Genomic DNA, 22,179 nt, shown 5'->3' with positions numbered 1-22,179 from the left:
ACCCTAGAAAACTGATGAATTCCTCCTATTGACTGCTATTTAAAACATACTAAGCAATCCACAATAAGGCCTCTTTCACACAGTCAGTATTTGGTCAGTATTTTTGCATCAGTATTTGGCCTATTGCACACGACCGTATGGCTTTTTCAGTGTTTTGCAGTCCGTTTTTCACGGATCCGTTGTTCCGTTTTTTGTTTCCGTTGTGTTTCCGTTTTTGTTCCGTTTTTCCGTTCCGTTTTTCCGTATGGCATATACAGTATACAGTAATTACTTAGATAAAATTGGGCTAGGCATAACATTTTCAATAGATGGTTCAGCAAAAAACGGAATGGATACAGAAGACATACGGATGCATTTCCGTATGTGTTCAGTTTTTTTTGCGGATCCATTGACTTGAATGGAGCGACGGAACGTGATTTGCGGGCAATAATAGGACATGTTCTATGTTAGAACGGAAAAACGGAAATACGGAAACGGAATGCATGCGGAGTACATTCCGTTTTTTTTGCGGAACCATTGAAATGAATGGTTCCGTATACGGAACGCAAAAAACGGACAGTAAACGGGAAAAAAAAACGGCCGTGTGCAGGAGGCCTTTGTAAGCCAAAACCAGGAGTGGGACCAAAACACAGAAGAGGCGCACATATTTCTACTATACATTTTCTCTGTAGGTTCCACTTCTGGTTTTGGCTTACAAATACTGATACATAATTAGCAGCCTAAGGCCCCTTGCACACGGGCATCACAGATTTTGTCCGGATGCATTGTGCGCACGCAATTTCAGTCAGTTTTGTCTGCGATTGTGTTGCGTCGTTCAGTTTTTTCCGCGTGAGTGCAAAGCGGTTTAATGCGTTTTGCACGCGTGTGATAAAAAAATGAATGTGGTACCCAGACCCGAACCCAGATTTCTTCACTGAAGTTCGGGTTTGGGTCCAGTGTTGTGTAGATGTTATTATTTTCTATTATAACATGGTTATAATGGGAAATAATAGCATTCTTTAATACAGAATGCTAAGTATAATGTCCCTTGAGGGTTAAAAAAATTATTAGAAAAATTACTCACATCATGCACTTAATCGCGCAGCCATTATCGTCGTCTTTCTTCTTGCAGGACCTGTGCTGACATCAGCGCAGGTCCTGCTCAATGAAGATAGAAAGTGAATGGACCTCATCCCTATTTATTATCATCTCCTTAGCAACCATCCGTGAAAATCTGCGATTTTCACGCAGCCCCATTAACTTCTATGGGGCCTGCGTTTCGTGAAAAATGCAGAATATTGAAAATGATGCGATTTTCACGCAACGCACAAGTGATGTGTGAAAAACATCGCTCACGTACACAGCCCCATTGAAATGAATGGGTCAGGATTCAGTGCGGGTGCAACGCGTTCATGTCACGCATTGCACCTGCGCGAAAGGGGCCTAACAGACCCTAGTGCCCCCATGGCATTTCAGAATCTGGTCACAGCACCTGCCACCATAAGCGCAATGCCGACCTCTGTCCGGTCTCTAGTTTTATCCTAATCTTGTACACTACAAGTCCAAATAGGGTCCCTCGTGAGTATGCACTAATACTGCATATAAACAACTTGTAAGTGGCCATTTACATGGGCCGATAAAAAGGGCACTGATTGGGAACAAACTGTTCGTTCCGATAGTTGCTCATTTGTTAAGCTGCTTTCCCATGCCCCTGTGTAAGGAGATGAATGACCACAAACCAGCTAACTAAGTAAATGCAGACGTCAGATCAGACCCTCTAAACAAATATCCATCACAGACCCCTTAAATAAATCTGGTAAAGCATAAAGGGAGTCATTTAGATGCTGGTAAAACGGCTAGGGCAGCGCTAAAGCCCGCCCATCAGAGTCGGTGCTGTCACCGAACACACTGCCGGGGGCGGAGGTTTCCGCCCGGCAGTGTGTTGTTGAAAACAAAAGAGACCTTGCCCTGCGCCATTTAGCGCAGGGAAAGGGAGCGCAGCGGAGCATGAGATGCTCCGATGCTAGCCTCAGGGGGAGTGCCTGGGTAAAAATAAGGGTATGTCCGGGTTCAGCTCTGAATGCGGCCTAATTCACACAGACATCACGGTCTGAGATGTTACTTTTTACCACCATCTGTCTCCGCACCATGTGACCTAAACCGCAATCCCGCAGACTCTAGGCTTTACCACATGCTGGCAGCTCAACGCCCACCTCCATGTAACATTAAATGTGGCATACTTGCCAACGTTTTAGTTGAAAAATTCGGAGCATCTAAGCTCCACCCCGGGAATGCCCCAAACCCAACCGTGAACGCCCACATTTAGGGTGGAGCTTGCGCTTGCCCGTCTATTTTGAACTGGGACAACCCGAATTTGCCAGGACAATTGGCAACTATGACTCTTGCCATGTACTGTATAGGAGTAAATGATGGGGCAGTTTGCAGCTTTATCTTGCAGAGAACACACACCTCAGGAGGTTCCCCTATGGTTAGAGAGATTCTGGGCGGCCTCCGTAGCTTCGCCCTGCTTGTGTCTACCTTTTACGTTCCTGCCTATAGTAGTGTATTTTAGCAAAGTAGTGACACAGTTTATGCGGTTATTATACCGGTGATATAGCAGCTTTCCACACCCCGTCGTATCATGTACATGTTTTTAAGTCCCCTATGATCCCGGTGACTAGTAACCCGTGTCTTCTGAGATGCGTCCTTGTTTACCGTGCACCGCATTGCCTAGTGTCATGTTCTTGGACAGACGTCAGTCTGATATGTCAGCCATGCACGTCCAGGGGATAAATATAGATAGACCCCGTACGAGCTGTAGGTGTGATTACACAGTCAGGCTAAAAATGACCCCTTTCATACCTCAGCTTAGAAACAGTGGGCGTTCTGTAATGCATTAACCACACAAACCTTCAGAGGGATTTTTATCCGTTTGGAGCATCGGTCCTCTTCTAAACCCTATAACCTGAGTGCGTGACTATGCTGCAGCGACTCCTCTTAACCAGACTCCATACCCTGGACTTGTACCTTCTGGACTGCTAATCTCAAGCTTATGGAGACCACGGCCATTTGTTGGGGTCGAGCGAGCGTGGTAAACTTTATCAAGGGGCTCGGTAGGTCAACATTTCTATGTGTGTGCCTGTCGGATCTGCAGAAGTAAATGTTAGGTCTGGTTTTCCATGGAGCGGCTTAGTTCCTGACGTATCTTCTGTTTGATGGCATTTAATGATTTTTCAAAAATTCTGTCCAGAAAAGTGAAGAATTGTGTAGCGGAAGTGAAGTTATCATCTGATTCTGTAGTGCTGCAATGTTAGATCGGTAAGATAAGTCACTAGGGATAGCCGCCTGCGGTCATATGTTAAACCGCCGATGACCCATTACGTAAGCAAGTATGTGTCGGCGAAGATCCGGTATTCTTTTCCGGCATGGCAAAAGGATGGCAGAATAGTTTGTTATGGCATAATCTGCACACTGATGGCATCCGACCGTTCCCATTGACTATGGTGGGGTTCATCTCGTTATTGGCATGGGTGTTGGCCTTTTGCCCCCCCCCCCCCCCCCAATGCAGGGGTATTTAGTCCTTTTTTATGCCTGCCGGAGTCTCTGCCGCAGATGTGAACCTAGCCTATCTCAGCTCTGCTACATCAGTATCTCACAAACTGATCAATTGATTTTGGATATCGTATAGAACCGTAGACTGATCATGGTTTATAAAATGTGTTCTCCTGTGTGTGCGGCACGCTGAGCACTACAAGTCCTAGTATGGCTGGTCACAGCATGTTGGGAAGTGTAGTTTCACAGCCACTAGAGCGCCGCAGATTGCAGACGGAAAATCTGCTGTAATGTGATGAAATCTTTCTAAGACTATGGGGGTCATTTATCAAACTGGTGTAAAGTAGAACTGGCTTAGTTGCTCATAGCAGCCAATCAGATTCCTCCTTTCATTTTTCAGAGCTCTTTTGAAAAGTGAAAGGAGGAATCTGGTTGCTATGGGTAACAAAGCCAGTTCTTAGATATAGACATGGGACATTGTACGTAGTGTGATTTGACGTTACGCTGTGTGTGTGTGTGTGAACTGTGATTTGGTGTCCCGATATATATATATTGTGATTTGGTGTTGCGCTGTATTTATGATTTGGTGTTGCGCTGTATTTATGATTTTACATGTTGCGCTGTATGTATATTGTAATTTGACATTACACTATATGTATTGTGAGATGACATGTGACGCTGTATGTATATTGTGATTTGATGTCCCGCTATATATATATTGTGATTTGGGTTTGCGCTATATTTGTGATTTGACATGTTGCGCTGCATGTATTTTGATTTGATGTGACGCTGTATGAATTTTGTGCTTTTTCTATTCTCTGGTTCTTGGTTTGCAGCGCCCCGATCTGTCTGCTCGGAGGCTATACTAGTAATAGCATGCGTTATTAATGAGGGAAAGTCCGCCAGTTAAGGAGTTAGTAAATCAGGATTGGAAATGTAAATTGCTATGGCAACTTGTGTCTTCAAAGGGCGGCTCAGCCTTAACTCTGCACTCCCTCTTTAAAAGATGAGTGCGGTAGGTCATGTATGACTTTTGCAGCTGTCTCATAGGAAACAGTGGGGAGTCTTCAACGACCCATGTACATACTGCAGAGTTCTGGGTGAGGATTTATAAAGTTATGCATGTGACACAAGTCCGAACTCTTGGGGTCGAGTGTAGCGTTGTGGTGTAATAGAATGGAAATATTTGATTTAATGGAGTTCACCAAACTTTATCCAGCTCTTCCTGAGCTTGCGTTTATAAAAAGTCGCACATTGTTTGATAAATTTGGTGAATCTTTAAACCTAAGGCCCCTTTCACAGCGAGTATTCCACGCGGGTGCAATGCGTGATGCAAACGCGCTGAATCCAGACCCATTCATTTCAATGGGTCTGTGGACATGAGCGTTGGTTTTCATGCATCACTTGTGCGTTGCGTGAAAATCGCAGCATGTTCTATATTCTGCATCAGAAGTGAATGGGGCTGCGTGAAAATCGCATCGCGTCTGCAAGCAAGTGCAGATGCGATGCGTTTTTCACGGATGTTGCTTAGAGATGTTGTTTTGTAAACATTCAGTTTTCTATCACGCGCTTGAAAAACGCATCAATGCGCATTTCACCCGCGAGATAAAAACTGAACAACTGAACTCAATCGCAGGCAAAACTGAATGAACTTGCTTGCGAAATCGCACATTTTTCACTGAAAGCATTGGCAAGGCATCCGGACCTAATCCGCTCACGCTCGTCTGCAAGGGGCCTAACACTTTTCTCTAGAAAAGTGATTTTGTGACCTTTTTTTGCAACATTTTTTAAAAGCTGGCAGTGATAATTCTGGGGGGAAACCAATTAGCACACCTAATTACTCACACACTTCCCACCCACTTTTTTTACGAGGGGTTGTAACATGGCAAAAAAGCACAAATTTTGGGTGATGGCAGCGCTTTCACTAAATTTTGTGCATTTTGTACACCCTTATGGAGAGAAAGCTTGATAAATTTTCCCCAATGTATTACTCAAGTAGTTTGTACCTTCTGGCGTACAACTCACAGGGTAGCTACCTGTAGAGACTCCTGAGATTCTGCTCCTCCAACTGCAGTTATGTGAGCTGTGGGCATTGTAAGTATCATAGTCCTCTGCGGGAGGTGGGCCTTACCAGATCCTCAGTCTGCCTCTAAAGTATGTCCAGGCTCCCCAAGCCTTTCATCTCCTGGACAAGGTTGCTGCAAAGTCCATAAGCCTCTCGCAAGTAATCTCCACAGTGTAGTCTCTGTTTTTGCACGCACCTTCTCTCAACACTGGCATGCTTCACAATATTCCCTTTTTCTCCTCTTAAACTAGCTTTAAAGATTTCTCTATAGGCTGATTCAGGGCTGTGTTTAGCTTCTGCTCACTGCTCTGTCTCACTCTGTTCTGCCTCACACTACTCTTAACTCTGCTCCTCGCTATGGCAAAGCCCCACCAACCAATGGTTGTTACGGCCTGTTAACTCCTTGTGCAGGTCATACATAAAAAACATCAAATACATTTTAACCCTTTTAGCAGTGGACCACTGTTGTAGCACATTAGATTAATTTTCCCCACTTTCATGCATCATTGTCAATAGAATTCAAGATTTTTTGACCATCCTGAAAACGTCTGACCTGGGGTAAATTTGTACAAACTCCTCCCTCCCCACCCCCTCCTGCCCGTTTCCTGTGACTGTTGCCAACGATGCTTTCATGTAATGTAAAAAAGTTATTCAACCTACAGGTTTTTAGATAATGTCTGTATTTTGGAAGATCTGTGTTCTACTGATTCGTAATTCAACTCCCATGGCTTGTTAAGAGCCCACATTGTACACTGGCGTGCCTCCTGGTGTTTTTAGATTTTCCTTTTCCATGCTCTCGTTCTCCATCATATGTCATGTTATGAAGGTATTTTCCCAGAGAAACACATGGCTCTAGGGATTAGAGGTTATGATACCGCACGGAGACACTATATAGTGGGAACTTAAAGTGGCCCTGGAAAAAATACTACAATTGGCGCCTTTTTGTAGTTAGGTCCAAATTGATGGAAGGCAGGGCCATCAGTACCATGTGGCACAAAAAAAACACCCCTACAGAGCCAAATACCACAGTCCATCACAAAATACATCCCCAAAAACTTCCACTGGCCAGCCGTGAGGAGGACCTAGGCTGCCCCCTGGGAATTGGCCCACTGGGAAATTTCCCTGTAAGGTCTATGGCCATCCTGTAAGGTCTATGGCCATCCTGCCCCTGAATGGATTGCTCAAGTCTCTGTAACATGTAACCTGGGGACTATGGGGGAGATTTGTTGGGTCTTTTTTTGCCCATAGCAGTCAACTACAGCACAGCTTTCATTTTGCATTCTGCTTTTGAGAAATTAGAGCTGTGCTATGATTGGTTGCTCTGGGCCAGAAAGCCCATGTGTGTCACTATACAGGCTTCCTTGTACATGGCCTGGCTCCTCTGGTCAACACCTTGGTTGATTGTGATAAATACATTTGCCAAATAAAACCTCAAAAATCACTGTACTGACTAGGCCTAGTGTACTGGTCTGCTGATCTACAGGGAAACGACAATGAATGCTTTCAAACTTCATAGGAGGGATCTTCCTGTAGTTGTAAACTGAGCTCTAATTTTCTCTTAAAGGGGTGTCATGAAACATATTCTACATTTTTCAAACCAGCACCTGGATTTGAATACTTTTGTAATTGCTTTTAATTCAAAATTTAGGATAGCCAGTGAGCTATTCAATAGAATGTATCTTTATAGCGCCACCTGCTGTTTATTCTTTTCCTCATATGTGTGTCCATCTCACTGAGCTGGTCGATCGTGCTCCGTTTAAATATTTAACTGCCACTAGCCATATCTTCTGTTAGAAGCTGTGGCAGTTACAGGGAGAGAGCTTCAGCAGAAAGGACACGCTCCCTGAGTTGCCAGCTTGATATACATCTATCAGCCAGCAATTGGAGCAGTGAATGTGGAGAGATCTCTGGATCCATGTGAGGTACAGGGCTGGTTCTGGCTTTGTTAGAAAGGTATTGTCATGTACTATATGATGTCTGTTTTTCATTTTTTAAATCAATCATGGCATAACCCCTTTAAGAGCTCCGCTGATCTAGCTAGTCTAGATGTCATGGATTTCGATTGGACAGCGTCTTTGTTGAGGAGATTAAATCACTACATTTGATCAACAAAGGTGATACAACTATTTGTACGATTTAAGCAACCGCCGGCCCTCCAGCTGTTCTGAAACTACAACTCCCAGAATCCTCTTTTCACTTCCATGGGAGTTACAAGAACAGCTGAGTACCAGTGCATGCTGGGAGTTGTAGTTTCACAGCAGGTGGAGTGCCAAAGGTTGCCGACCCCTGGGGTATACAGTGCTTACTGGAGGCGGGAGGGCCGGCTATAGTGTGCAGAAGAATGGCTGATAGGAAGTTCATAAAAATGGCTGCCGCCATGATCACTTCTTTATCTTTCGTACCTCCAGAAACATGTATACATTTGCTTCGATCAGCTTGGCTTTGTCTGTTTTATGCACTTTTAAAGGGGGTTTTCCAGGATTATGGGCATTTTAAGACTTATTTGGTGAATTTCTGGTCCCTGATCTATTTACTTCTACATGGGGTCACGTGTGCTTCTGCAGCTGACGACTGGCCTCAGTGGTGACGTGTCCCCAAGTAGCAGATCACTACTGACTGGGTCATGGGCCTCTCTGGAACACGTCTTCACTGAAGCCAGTCGTGCAGTGGGGCATATGGCCCCATCCATACCCTGTCCAGAAGTAAACAGAATGGTGACCAGAAGACCAACAGACCCAGGGTGCTGAAACGGGCAGGTATGAGTTTTTCAACAGGTGCCACTCTCTCCGGGAGTTGGCTTAAAATGGCCATAATCCGGGAAGACCTCATTAAAGGGGTTTTCCCGGGGTTCGAAAATATTTATGATCTATCCTTAGGATCTGATCGGTGAGGGTCCGACTTCTGGCACTTTGACCGATGAGTTCTTTGAGGCCTATTTGCAGCTCAGTACCATTCAAGTGAAAGGGCCTGTACTGCAATACCAAGTACAGCCACTACACAATGTGAGGCGCTGTGGTGGGAGAAGACTGCTGCATTCAGTGAGGCTTTGCGTCCTGTTCAAACAGCTGATTTGTTGGGGGGTGGGGGATTAGGTATTAGATATTGAAGGCATATCCCCAGGATAGCTCTTCAATATCTAACTCCCAAAAAAAAACTCGAAATGCTTTTTCCATGTTATATGTGGTTATGCTAATTAGATTACGAAACAAAACAGGTGAGCGATTCTTTATGGATCTGACGCCAGGATGTTTTTGTGGCAGCAGCTGGCACATTGTACCACGGACAGGACCTTCTCTCCTCTATTAGGAGCAAGCTGTTGCCTCCATGGAGCACTAAGCCCCTTCTGGCTGCCGGCCTGAGAATCTAAGTTATGGAATCTCATGCATGGAAAAACATTGCCGGTATTTGCTTTCTTTGCTTTCGTACTGCTTGAAATAAAATGCCGGAAAGTGACATACCCTGGCAGTGTGTGAGCTAGGCCCGGTACATGGAGATCCTTATTTTCCAGTTGGTGACCTGGCGTGAAGACAGGGCCTCTAAAAGCCTGGGGGGGAAAAGTCTAAAATGAAGAGTAAAACATCAAAGACCTTCACATTTGTCATTTGTTAGTAATTTGAGGAGACATTCTGCCAATGATACATCTGTATGAATTGTGTCTGAATACATGTACAGATATACAAGGATTGTCCAGGGTCACAAAAACATGGTTCTGTGCAGTAGTAAAGCTCAGCCAGATGTGATGGAGAGGCATGGAGCTGGTTTTGGAAGAAAGCAGTCATGTCTTAATCTGTTCGTGGTGTGGGGAAGGTGTAGCCATGACTGGTTGGCTACCATAGTCGATGAATTCTAAACACTGTGGAGCACATTTATTAAGACTGGCTTTATCGACGCCGGTCTTAATAGACCCTGCGCTGGCGGTGGATCCGCCAAAGTTCTGTGGAGGCACCTGTTTCTACATAACTCCGCCACTTTTAAATGCAAGTCCGCTATCTAAAACAGGCGTAGAAAATGGTAAAGGAGACTGTCCTGACGACCCATCCCTTCCCCCGCCCAGGCCACGCCCACTTTTTTTAGACCCGGTGAGAGCGGGAAAAAGTCGCAATCGGCACCAATAGGCATATTTCTGTTTAATAAATGACCCACTATATTCCCTATCATGATGCAGGGGAAGGAAGGTGACAACCACTTGGAGCACTTGGTTGGCAATATTTGTCACTTCTTCAGCCACCCAGCTGTCGGAAGGAACTTTTATTTCTTTGTAAGCAGACGTTCTAATGGAGGATATGAACATGAAGGTCAAACCCATAGCTCACTCCCGACAGAATAAGGCCTCTTGCACACAAACGTTTTTATTTTCCGTTCCGTTTTTTCCGTTCCATATATGGACCGTACCCGGAACCATTCATTTCAAAGGATCGGCAAAAAATACGGAAGGTACTCCGTATGCCTTCTATTTCTGTTCAAAGATAGAACATGTCCTATTATTGTCCGCATAACGAACAATGTTAGTACTGTTCTATTAGGGGCCAGCTGTTCTGTTCCGCAAAAAAACGGAATGCACACGGACGTCATCTGTATTTTTTGTGGACCGCAAAATACAAAAAAAAAGCCATACGGTCGTGTGCAAGAGGCCTAACATTATGCAAAGTGCTGAATAGCGGCAAAATAACAGATCCATCAACAGCAAGAAGTCGATGGCTTCTGGATAAGAAATAAGTAAAAAAAAAAAAAAAAAGAATACAGTGATATCACAAATGTTATATTTTACCCTTAATGAACATATAGCCCATGGTGAAGGTTCACTTAAATGGACATGCATACTCTATTCTCTTTATATTCGGAGGTTGTCCCTGTAAAAACATCGCTAGAATGCGCTGCGTCAGGCCTGTTTCACGCTTGCGTGGCGGCTTTCCGGTTTTGTGATCCGGCAGAGGATCTCGAAACCGAGCCAAAAAAGATCAGTTTGGTCCCCGTTCATTGTCAATGGTCTGCGAATTGGAACAAACCAGATCTGGCATGAAAATCAATGTAAGTCAACTGTGCCGGATCCAGTTTTTTTTTTGTTAGCGGTTTGTTCAGTTTAGATTCAATACAACCAGATCCAGCCGAACGTATCCGGATGTGTTGAATGGCACGGATGCATTCAATTCCGGTTTTGAGATCCTCTGCCGGATCTCGCAACCAGAAAGCCACAATGCAAGTGTGAAATAGGCCTAAATATAGGCAATAACCAACCATGTAGCCTCCAAAAAAAAGCCTGCACTTTCCATTCTAGTGCTTGAAGAGGTCTAGTTGCTGGATGTGTCCCTGCACAGTTCTAGACTACCTCTACACGTTCAGCTTTTCAACATTTCCTAGTGTAAAGCACCATAAAAAGTCACTATTAGTTATTGGACCAGTTTTCTCCATTGATATACATAGGTTTACAGTTTTCTCCATTGATATACATAGGTTTACAGTTTTCTCCATTGATATACATAGGTTTACAGTTTTCTCCATTGATATACATAGGTTTACAGTTTTCTCCATTGATATACATAGGTTTACAGTTTTCTCCATTGATATACATAGGTTTACAGTTTTCTCCATTGATATACATAGGTTTACAGTTTTCTCCATTGATATACATAGGTTTACAGTTTTCTCCATTTATATACATAGGTTTACAGTTTTCTCCATTGATTATACATAGGTTTACAGTTTTCTCCTGGTTGCTATTGGAAACAGACATTGTTTCATCTCTGCTCTGCTGTCAGACCTAACATATATTACCTCTAAGTACTGTGCAGCGGTCATCTGAGATCCCACAATGCACTGTCATCCGAAAACCAACAGATTGCAGAATGAAGCTTTCACTGTGGATGGAGAAGACAATATCTTGTCAAATTTTTGGTAACCATAGAAATAGTTGATCAAGAATGAAATGCCACTTTATCGTAGAATATTAGGCAACTGCAGAAATAGAAGACTTGAAGCTGGAGCTTCCCTTTAAATGATTAACGGGTTTTTCCTGGGAAATAATTAAAAAAGGCTATATAGCATTGACGAGATGCTGTTCTGGTCCCTGCTACCCTCCACTACCTGATCCCACACAGCCAATTACTGGTCACCACTGTGCCCAGTGCCCGGCTGAGTGGGCCTTTCCTGACATTTAAAAAGAAGTATTGATCTGGGACCAGGACCATCATCAGAACAGCCACAGCAGCAAGGGAACAGTGAGGTCAGGTCTTCTTTTTAAAAATGTAACAGCCATTGAGCGGTTTAATAATATGTATCTCTATAGCGCCACCTGCTGTTCTTTTTCCTTATTTTTGGTCCATCTCTCTGAGCTGGTCGAACGTGCTCAGTTTAAATCTTCAACTACCACCAGCCATATTTCTTGTTAGAAGCTGTGGCAGTTACAGAGACAGGGCTGCAGCAGAAAGGACATGCCCCCTGGGCTGCCATGTTGAAGATAATCTAGCAGAGCAATTGGAGCAGTGAATGTGGAGATCTTTGGACCCGTGTGCGGTACAAGGCTGCTGCTAGCTTTGTTAGAAAGGCGTTGTCATGTGCTATATGATGTCTGATTTACGTTTTTTACAATAAATATTATGGCATAAGCCCTTTTAAATATTAGAAATATTCAAACTTTTGCGCGAATGTAGTACTGATTTCTTGTCTTTTTGTTTCTTTGTATTGTAGCTTCTCCGGTGGGTAACGGATATATAAAACCACAAGTACAACCAGTATCCAGCACGCAAAGAGACAAGGGACCCCCAACCATGCTGCCCATCAACATAGACCCGGAGAGTAAACCTGGGGAATATATTCTCAAGAGTTTATTTGCAAATTTCACCACACAAGCGGAGCGCAAGATCCGGATAATAATGGCCGAACCCCTGGTGAGTGAGCTGAAAAAGGCGTTGTAATAAAAGGTGTCATTCCATCTTTTTTTTTTTTTTTTTTTTTTTTTAAAGGGGTTGTCCAGCCTTGGAGCCGACAACACCTATGCAACGTACCCATGCCCTGAGGACTCGCAGCGGCTTAAACGCCACATTACAGTAGTGATGCCTCTGTGACCACTGAGATCCGTGGTTGTCCGCAGCGGTCATGAGACTCTGCGACTTGCCGGTCCAGCAGAGGCGGGAAGCGTTAGAGAATGGACGGTGGACAACTAGTCCTTTTTCTTTTTTGTGTTCAGGCACACAGGTCTGTAGCCTAGGAGTTGTCAGAGAACCCTTTTAATTTGCAAACTAATAATTTCAAGTGTTTCTTATAAATTACCATAGTGAAGATTACGGAAATGGCTGTGATATAAAGATGGCGATTTATAATGTTCTTCTTTTTTTTTTTTTTAAATGACACCTCTCCATGGTTTACGTCTGGTGTTAAATCACAGCTCCAATAAACTGGATGGATTGGGCGTCACCACCACATACAACCTGCAGACGGATGTGACGCTGTTTCTTCTAATCTTGTACAATCCCTTTAACAATTGGCTATGTGCACCTTCAGAGGCAATTTTTTTTTTATGATGGCATGTAATTCATTTTTGGCTAAAAATCATTTTTTTTCCAATTGGCCTTCATTAAAAATATTGAGATGTTCTGTCACAAAGGGTTAACTGTTTTTCCAGCTGTGTGACGGGTACTTTCACTTTCTGCCGGTCATCTCATAAACCTTGGGAGCAGATTTATTAAATCTGGCGGTGGATCTGCCGGAGTTATGAAGAGGTGTCAGCCTCTACAGAACTTCGGCGGATCCACCACCACCACCTTTTTCCTACGCCTGAGCGGGGAAAAGTCGCAGAATCTGCGCCTGAAATATGCCTAATATAGGCGGATTTCAGCTTCATAAATGACCTCCCTTATCTTTAAACTACTGAGAGGTCATAAAGTTATCACATTCTTAGGCTACACGCACACGACCGTTGTGTGTTTTGCGGTCCGCAAATCGCGGATCTGCAAATCGCGGATGGCGTCCGTGTGCGCTTTACGCAATTTGCGGAACGGCACAGACGGCCTTTAATATAACTGCCTTTTCTTGTCCGCAAAACGTGGACAAGAATAGGACAGGTTATATTTTTTTTGCGGACCACGGAAGTGAATAGGTCCGCATCCGAGACGCCAAAACTGCGGCTAGGATGCGGACCAAAACAACGGCTGTGTGCATGAGGCCTTATCAGTAAGGTAAGAACTGCGCTGTAATGAGTGTTTAGGAGGTCAGAGATGAGGAGTCCTTCTGCTCCTGGTCTGACGGTGCTGGTTCAGCAGGTCCGCTCTGTACAGAAAAAAGGATGCCATATGTTTAATAAAGACCAATTAAAAAAAATATTTATACAATGCAATAATAATAAAAAAAATTGCCCCCAAAGGTGTACATAGCCTTTAAAGTGGAAAATAGCTCCCAGTAACCGGTCAGATTTCAGCCGGTTGTAAGTCCAGTAGTTGCTCCGTTGAGTGCACTAGACGCAGTCCTAGCCACTCTGCACAGTGTGTCCTGCACTGGCGGATAAAGAGTATGCTTTATTTGATGCGTGCCATGTGATTGTGATCATATTCCGTATATACATATTGATGGCAGCGGCAGATTGCTGTCCATCCTCTGTTATCAGATTTTTTTCTGACGAAGCACATTACTCAGCACTCTGCTGTTGTGTTTGGTGTCTTGCCCAATCTATTTATACTTGATGGGATCTTTACAACTTCCTGAGCGACTCTCACCCCCCCCCCCTTCCATATACACATCTGCTCTGCCATCCCGTATTATTTGCAGAACAGAAGCTAATGACATTGCACCATTCGCCAGCACGTTGCTTGAATTCATATTTACATGCCGTAAAATGAATGCACGAGCGACACAACCATTTTTATTATAGACAGTAATTATATTGGTGCCGGAAAACATAATATCCTTCAGTAAATGGAGCAATAGATGTTTGAGCCTCTGCTGGTCTCTTGTCTTCTTCGGTGCTGTCCGTATTTAGTGCACAGGCCCTGGCTGCAGTATACAAACCATGGTGCTGGTAAGGGATCTTTATTTTTTTCACATTTTTAAAGGTCTGCGCATGCGCAGACCGGAAAACTGGATCAGAAATGAATGCATTTCAATTCAAGTGTCCCGGAATTTTGGACGGAGAAAATACTGCAACATGCTGCGGTATTTTTTCCGCCCAAATACCGTAAAAGGACTGAACTGAAGACATCCTAATGCATACTGAACGGATTGCTCTCCATTCAGAATGCATTAGGATAAAACTGATCAGTTTTTTCCCGGTATTGGTATTGAGCCCCTAGGACGGAACTCAATACCGGAAAAGTTTAACGCTAGTGTGAAAGTACCCTAATAGGGAGCGTACCCTCTCAGCTGCCGGGACTTATGGCACCTGTTGGGCCACTACCAGTGGTGTAACTATAGGAGGTGCACAGTTTGCAGTTGCACTCAGGTCCTGGAGCTTGAGGAGACCCAGAAGGTCCCTCTGCCCCATATGAGGACACCAGTACTATAAATGACAGGTGGTAGTTCCAGGCCCTATTCAGATTTGCATTGGGACCCAGGAGCATAAAGTTATGCCTCTGGCCCCTACTAATTATTGCCGGTAAATCTAAAATTAAAGGGGTTTCCAAGTTTTTTATACTGATGACCTATCCTCAGGGTGTCATCAGCATCTGATCGGCCTTACACCCATAACCCCCTGGTCAACTGTTTGATGAGACCACAGCACTGCGGTGAGCGCTGCTGCCTCCTCACAGCTTGCCAAGCACAGAGCCGTACATTGGATAGTGGTCATGGTTGGCATTGCAGCTCAACTCCATTCACTTGAATGGGACTGAACTATGCCCAGACCATGAGACCGATGAACGTGATGTCACTGGCCTAGGGTAAGCGGCTAGAAGGCCACGGCACTCACTGGAGCACTGTGGCCTTCTGAAACAGCTAATCACCGGGGGTCTAGGGTGTTGGACTCTACCGATCAGATACAGATAAAAAGTCAGAAAACCCCTTTAAGCTTCAAACATCCATGAAGAAAACATCTCTCGAAGGCTTTTTAATAATTGCTATAATGTAAAAATACAGTATTTTGCCATTAATGTCTGTTCACATTGTCATTAGCATCTGTTCCTTCAGGTTTCCTTTGTCTTTTGGTGGCCAGTACAGCATTTTTCGCTATTCTTTCATTTAAAAATAAAATCACAATTAACCCATTATAGGTCAATGAATTCCATCGAGATCTATTAAGAACCTGTAAACAACTTGGCCATCATAACCAGCAGTGTTGCTAGCACCTGGCACCACAAGGCATGTGACCTGGGTCTCTTGACATCAGTCATCACAACACTTATAGTAATTCTACCAACACCCCTGGTCATAACCTTCCTGGTTCTAGTAGGTTTATAACTAGTGTGAACAGAAATTTAAAGGCCAGTTCATGTGTTGATGTTTGTTAGCAGCCAACCCCAAATCTTGGTATGGATCATACTATGTGTGTGCCCCAATTCAGCCGTGACACAACAGTCACACAAGTTGTAGATGGTTGCAGTGCCATTGTGCGGTGGTCTCCTCCTCAATCTTTCACTCAGGGACGTACATGCCATAGAGACAGCCCATGCAACTGTTAAGGAACCTGCCCTGGTTGGACCCATTGCCTTTGCAATTGGACAATGGAAGGCTCCCATCTTCATAGGAACGGTATAATTAATAAACTGGGGGTCTTAACATTTGGCCCAATGGTGACGGAAAGAGCATGAAGTGGAAAATAAACGTCAGAGACTCTTCTGAACTATGTGACAAACTCTGGCACCATAATGGAGGTCTAGTTTGTCTTTGGTATATAAAGTATAACCTTTACATTGACCAGTGCAAACCAACAAAACCTGAAACCATCTATGTTCCTCATCACATCCACATCCATCTCCATGGTGACACAAGCCTTCCTCCAAGGATGAGTGCTTATACCATTCCGTAGTGGTCTATAAACCGGTATACACGGGTCTCATTGTCATATTGATTGTTTGGGTTGTGATAAACTTGCGTGTATCTGAGCATGCTCAACTATAGAAAATCTGATGGGTCACCTGTGATAAGTGACATATTATCCTAATTATTAATGTATACCGGCTTCCTATTGGGTTTCTCCAAGTTAAAAACAACATTTTGTAAAAGGCAGGGAATGTATTAAAATACAAAATTGTACTCACCGCTCCGAGCCTGCTCTGATCCCTGCACTGGGCCTTGTTTTCATGACTGCATTGGTGGTGTGCCCGTATGTGAGAGCTGCAGCCAATCACTGGTCTCAACAGTCCTGTGCAATATCCTCCTTAGGCCAGTGATGGCTAACCTCCGGCACTCTAGCTGTGGTGACACTACAACCCCCAGCATGCTCCATTCATTTCTATTGGGTTCTAAGAACAGCCAAGCATGTTTATCTTGGGAGTTGTTGTTTTACTACAGCTGGAGTGACTGAGGTTAGCCATCACAGCCTTAGGGCCCTGCACACGACCGTATGCCCTCCGATACATACGGTCCATGAGCGGGCCATATGTCCCGGAGCTGCATTGATTGCGCGCACGGGAGCGCACAGCATCATAGATTACAATGATGCTGTGCACGTCGGGTCGCCCGCGGGACTATTGTCCCGCACTCATAAGATCATTGAAGCATCATTGTAATCTATGATGCTGTGCGCTCCCGTGTGCACGATCAATGCCACTGCGGGACATATGGCCCACTCATGGACCGTATGACTCGGAGGGAATACGGTCGTGTGCAAGGGCCCTTAGGCTAATGATTGGCGGTCACATGCGGTATACAGGCACAACACTGCTGCTGCCAAAAAACATGCCATCAAATCTGCAGCTCTGGGAAGGATCAGAGTGGCTCTGGAGCAGGTGGGGTTTTGAAGCAGCAAATATAACTTTTTTTTAATAACATTGCTGCCTTTAACCAAAATATATATATATATACAGTACAGACCAAAAGTTTGGACACACCTTCTCATTCAAAGAGTTTTCGATATTTTCATGACTATGAAGGCATCAAAACTATGAATTAACACATGTGGAATTATATACATAACAAACAAGTGTGAAACAACTGAAAATATGTCATATTCTAGGTTCTTCAAAGTAGCCAACTTTTGCTTTAAATACTGCTTTGCACACTCTTGGCATTCTCTTGATGAGCTTCAAGAGGTAGTCCCCTGAAATGGTCTTCCAACAGTCTTGAAGGAGTTCCCAGAGATGCTTAGCACTTGTTGGCCCTTTTGCCTTTACTCTGCGGTCCAGCTCACCCCAAACCATCTCGATTGGGTTCAGGTCCGGTGACAGTGGAGGCCAGGTCATCTGGCGCAGCACCCCATCACTCTCCTTCATGGTCAAATAGCCCTTACTTTCAAAGTTTTCCCAATTTTTTGGCTGACTGACTGACCTTCATTTCTTAAAGTAATAATGGCCACTCGTTTTTCTTTACTTAGCTGCTTTTTTCTTGCCATAATACAAATTCTAACAGTCTATTCAGTAGGACTATCAGCTATGTATCCACCTGACTTCTCCTCAATGCAACTGATGGTCCCAACCCCATTTAGAAGGCAAGAAATCCCACTTATTAAACCTGACAGGGCACACCTGTGAAGTGAAAACCATTTCAGGGGACTACCTCTTGAAGCTCATCAAGAGAATGCCAAGAGTGTGCAAAGCAGTAATCAAAGCAAAAGATGGCTACTTTGAAGAACCTAGAATATGACCTATTTTCACTTGTTTCACACTTGTTTCTTATGTATATAATTCCACATGTGCTAATTCATAGTTTTGATGCCTTCATAGTCATGAAAATAAAGAAAACTCTTTGAATGAGAAGGTGTGTCCAAACTTTTGGTCTGTACTGTGTATATATATATATATATATATATATATATATATATATATATATATATATATATACCGTATATGCCGGCGTATAAGACGACTGGGCGTATAAGACGACCCCCAACTTTTACACTGAAAATATAGAGTTTGGGATATACTCGCCGTATAAGACTACCCCTTTTTCAACACACAGCAGTACATTACTGCATCCCACCACCATCCCTGGGTACCTCTGCCATCCCTGCATCCCACCACCATCCCTAGATACCACTGCCATCCCTGCATCCCACCACCATCCCTAGGTATCACCACCATCCCTGCATCCCACCACCATCCCTAGATACCACTGCCATCCCTGCATCCCACCACCATCCCTAGGTATCACCACCATCCCTGCATCCCACCACCTTCCTTGTTCTCCCTCCCTGCCTCCCAGACCCTAAACATGTGCCACCTATACCCTGAACATGTTTTTGTTATGTTATTCTTCATATTCACATTCACATATGCACATCTGCGCCGCACTTAGATACGATGCACGGAGATCTCGCACATGCGCAGGAGCGAGATGCGAGCGACCGTGAGGATCCCGTGTATCCACGCTCACCGCATGAAATCTCGCACATGCGTAGGAGCGAGATGCGAGCGGCCGGGAGGATGGCGGTACAAGGAGCATACAAGGTACAGAGCAGGGGGGAGGCATACAAGGTACAGCGCAGGGGGGCATATGCCGTGGGTTACATCGCAGCTCTCAGCTGCTGGGGATACAAGGCAATAGCCCGGGCTCTCTCTGTTGATAATTCGGGCGTCCCGACACTGCAGCGCCCGCCATACCCGGCGTATAAGACGACCCCCGACTTTTGAGAAGATTTACATGTGTTATAAAGTAGTCTTATACGCAGGAATATACAGTATATATAAAAAAAAAATAATCCTGTACAGATCATGTACCCTAATAGAGCCTCATCTAGCATGGGTTAACTCTATTTGTGTGTCATTTATGGGAGTTTTAATATTTCACTTTATACATAATTTCTGTAGATATGGAATGTTTTACGTTTGAAGTCTGTGCTGCAGAGAGCCATTATCATCCTATATATAGGACCTTAGCATTTCATAATCTTCTTTGAAATCTTTGGTAAATGGTGAGCTATTCTGGGCCTTCTGCTCCTGGCAGATGACTCCTTTTGCAGCACATATTCAATAGGTTTTGTTAGACAATAGAAAGCACATCATTTTCTTAAAATGGTACCCAACAACTTTCCAGTATAAAAAAAGGTATGCTGGCACCAAATGTATTCCAAAAAGACGCTCAGTGCCAGCGCCCTTTTGCTATGTGCCAGGTAGATAAATACCCCTGCTAGTTCTGATGTGTAAGGGGCCATAGAAAGTTGGTAGACCCATCTATTTTGGCCGTACTAGCTGACCGTCTAATGTTTATGGTACTGTCCCAACTCTTCCCTTGAGGGCAAATGTCAGTCTAAAGAAGGATCGGACATGTTGGATTTCAGCTTACAGCTGTCTAAAGTGCATAGAAAACTTTAAAGGCTATGTCCGCGATGGGGTGCGGAGCAAGACAGATCCTTCATGACACACCATGTAAGTCAATGGTGCCTGATCCGTTTTCTCGGACACAAAAGAAAACGGATCCGTCCTCCGTTGACTTGCAATGGTTTTAGAGACGGATCCGTCTTGGCTAGTTTAGAGATAATACGACCCGATCCATTTATAACGGACACAGCCGGTTGTATTTTCATGACGTAAGCTCTTTTGCTGATCCATGATGGATCCAGCAGAAACGCACACGTGAATAGAGCAGATATACAGACAAAGAGACATATTGTATTTATTTATTTTGCCCTGGGAAATGGAATACAGCAGGATTTTTCTGAACGATCAGTAAAGTCAGCAATGTATGTAATGTACCCCCCAGAGTGTCACCAAAATAATTCTCTGTCCTGCGCTCACCTTTTACTGCTCAGGGTAGTTTGGAGGTCAGTGTTTTTTAACCTCCGAGATGCTGGACTTGGGAAGACATTGCCTAAAGTGCAAATGAAATTAAAAGATGTCCAATTGCGATTCCTTGGTGGTTGACTTGATACCTTTTAATGATTGAAAAAGATGACAAAATTGCAAGCTTTCAAGACCCCTCAGGCCTCCTCCTCAGGAGGACAGACGAGACAAGTGATGGGAAGCAGATCAGTAGGAGTAGAGGAGTAAATGGTTCTAGCAGTTACAGATAAGTAGTGTCAACGTTTTATCGTCCCCTGATATATGTCCGGTCCAGGAGATCTGATTAATAAAATCTCAAATATTTGGACTTTTCTATTTTCTAAATTGTTCTGAAGTCAATAAAAGCTCCTTATCTGTAGTATTCCCAAGTCATATGTTCAGTTAAACACTTTTGGTATGGTAGGAGTCTCTGTTATCTTCCAGAGGTATGTTGGGGGGGGGTTGTTATCTACTTTGCCAGTGAACCGACCTTGAGATCTTGAGAGTCTACCTGTACTGGCGATATGGATGCAGCTGTTCACAGTTGCTTAGGACTTTTGGCATCATAGACCGCATCTCCTCCGTTATTTATTGCCGCTCTGTAGCTGTATGAAGAAGCTTGCTTCCACCAACACAGTTTCAGCCATTACAGTTGTCTGATTTATATAGCCTTTCATGTTCAGTATGTTAAAGGTGTTGTCTGTGTTGGACAAACCATTTTTGTTAGGCTACTTTCACACTCGCGTTTTGGGCTGATCCGTCATGGGTCTGCAAAAACGGATCCGTTACAATAATACCACCGCCTGCCTCCGTCATGAACGGATCAGTTTGTATTATCTGTAACATAGCCAAGACGGATCCGTCATGAACGCCACTGAAAGTCAATGGGAGACGGATCCGTTTTCTATTGTGCCAGATTGTGTCAGAGAAAACGGATCCATCCTCATTGACTTTCATTGTGTGCCAGGACGGATCCGTTTTGCTCAGTTTCGTCAAGCGGACAGCAAAACGCTGCAGGCAGCATTTTGGTGTCGGCCTCCAGAGCGGAATGGAGACTGATCGGAGGCAAACTGATGCATTCTGATCGGATCCTTTTCTATTCAGAATGCATTAGGGCAAAACTGATCCGTTTTGGACCGCTTGTGAGAGCCCTGAACGGATCTCACAGACGGAAAGCCAAAACGCGAGTGTGAAAGTAGCCTTAGAAGGCTCCCTCTGTCATTGCAATCAACATGAACCTGGGGAGGAACCTGGAAACAAGTGATTAATTTTCCAGCCGTGCCATCTCAATGATTAACACGCTCTGCCCTCCAAAGCAGTTTCCACTCTGTTTAATAGACGAGGGTCCTGAATGGGGGAAACCTATTTATTAAAGGGGTTGTCCCATGAAAAATATTCTACATATGTCAAACCAGCACCTGGATCTGAATACTTTTGTAATTGGATGTAATTAGAAATGTATTATAGCCACTGAGCTATTCAATAATTTCTAATTTGTCTGTTTAGCTTGCTGAGGTGGTGAAACATGCCCAGTTTCATCCTTCAACTGCCATCAGGCCTATCTTCCGTTAGAAGACATACCCTTATTTTCACCTAGGCAGCCCCCCTGAGGCTAGCATTGGAGCAGCACGAAATGCCAGCAGAATGCTTGGATGTATAGGGAGAGGTATAAGCAGTAGAAAGAGTGAAGTGCTTATGCCGCTGTACAGAACACTGGTGAGACCTCACTTGGAGTATTGTGCGCAG

General features: G+C 44.2%; 1 protein-coding gene across 8 annotated transcripts in view; it reads left to right on the top strand.

Annotated features, from left to right (window-relative positions):
- FRY (FRY microtubule binding protein) overlaps positions 1 to 22,179 on the top strand; it is a 294,523-nt gene that overhangs the window by 93,909 nt on the left and 178,435 nt on the right. For 7 of the 8 annotated variants that reach the window (XM_040426147.1, XM_040426153.1, XM_040426148.1 and 4 more), the window contains exon 2: positions 12,281 to 12,480. In XM_040426147.1, coding sequence (XP_040282081.1) covers positions 12,281 to 12,480 — 200 coding nt within the window. Of the gene's footprint in view, positions 1 to 2,988; positions 3,093 to 12,280; positions 12,481 to 22,179 lie in introns of those variants that run through there. The other variant, XM_040426151.1, reaches the window with a different exon arrangement.

Source organism: Bufo bufo, chromosome 3 (assembly GCF_905171765.1).
Source record: "Bufo bufo chromosome 3, aBufBuf1.1, whole genome shotgun sequence".
NCBI lineage: Eukaryota > Metazoa > Chordata > Amphibia > Anura > Bufonidae > Bufo > Bufo bufo.
Note: the sequence above shows the minus strand (reverse complement) of the source record. Positions and strands in the feature narration are given on the sequence as shown.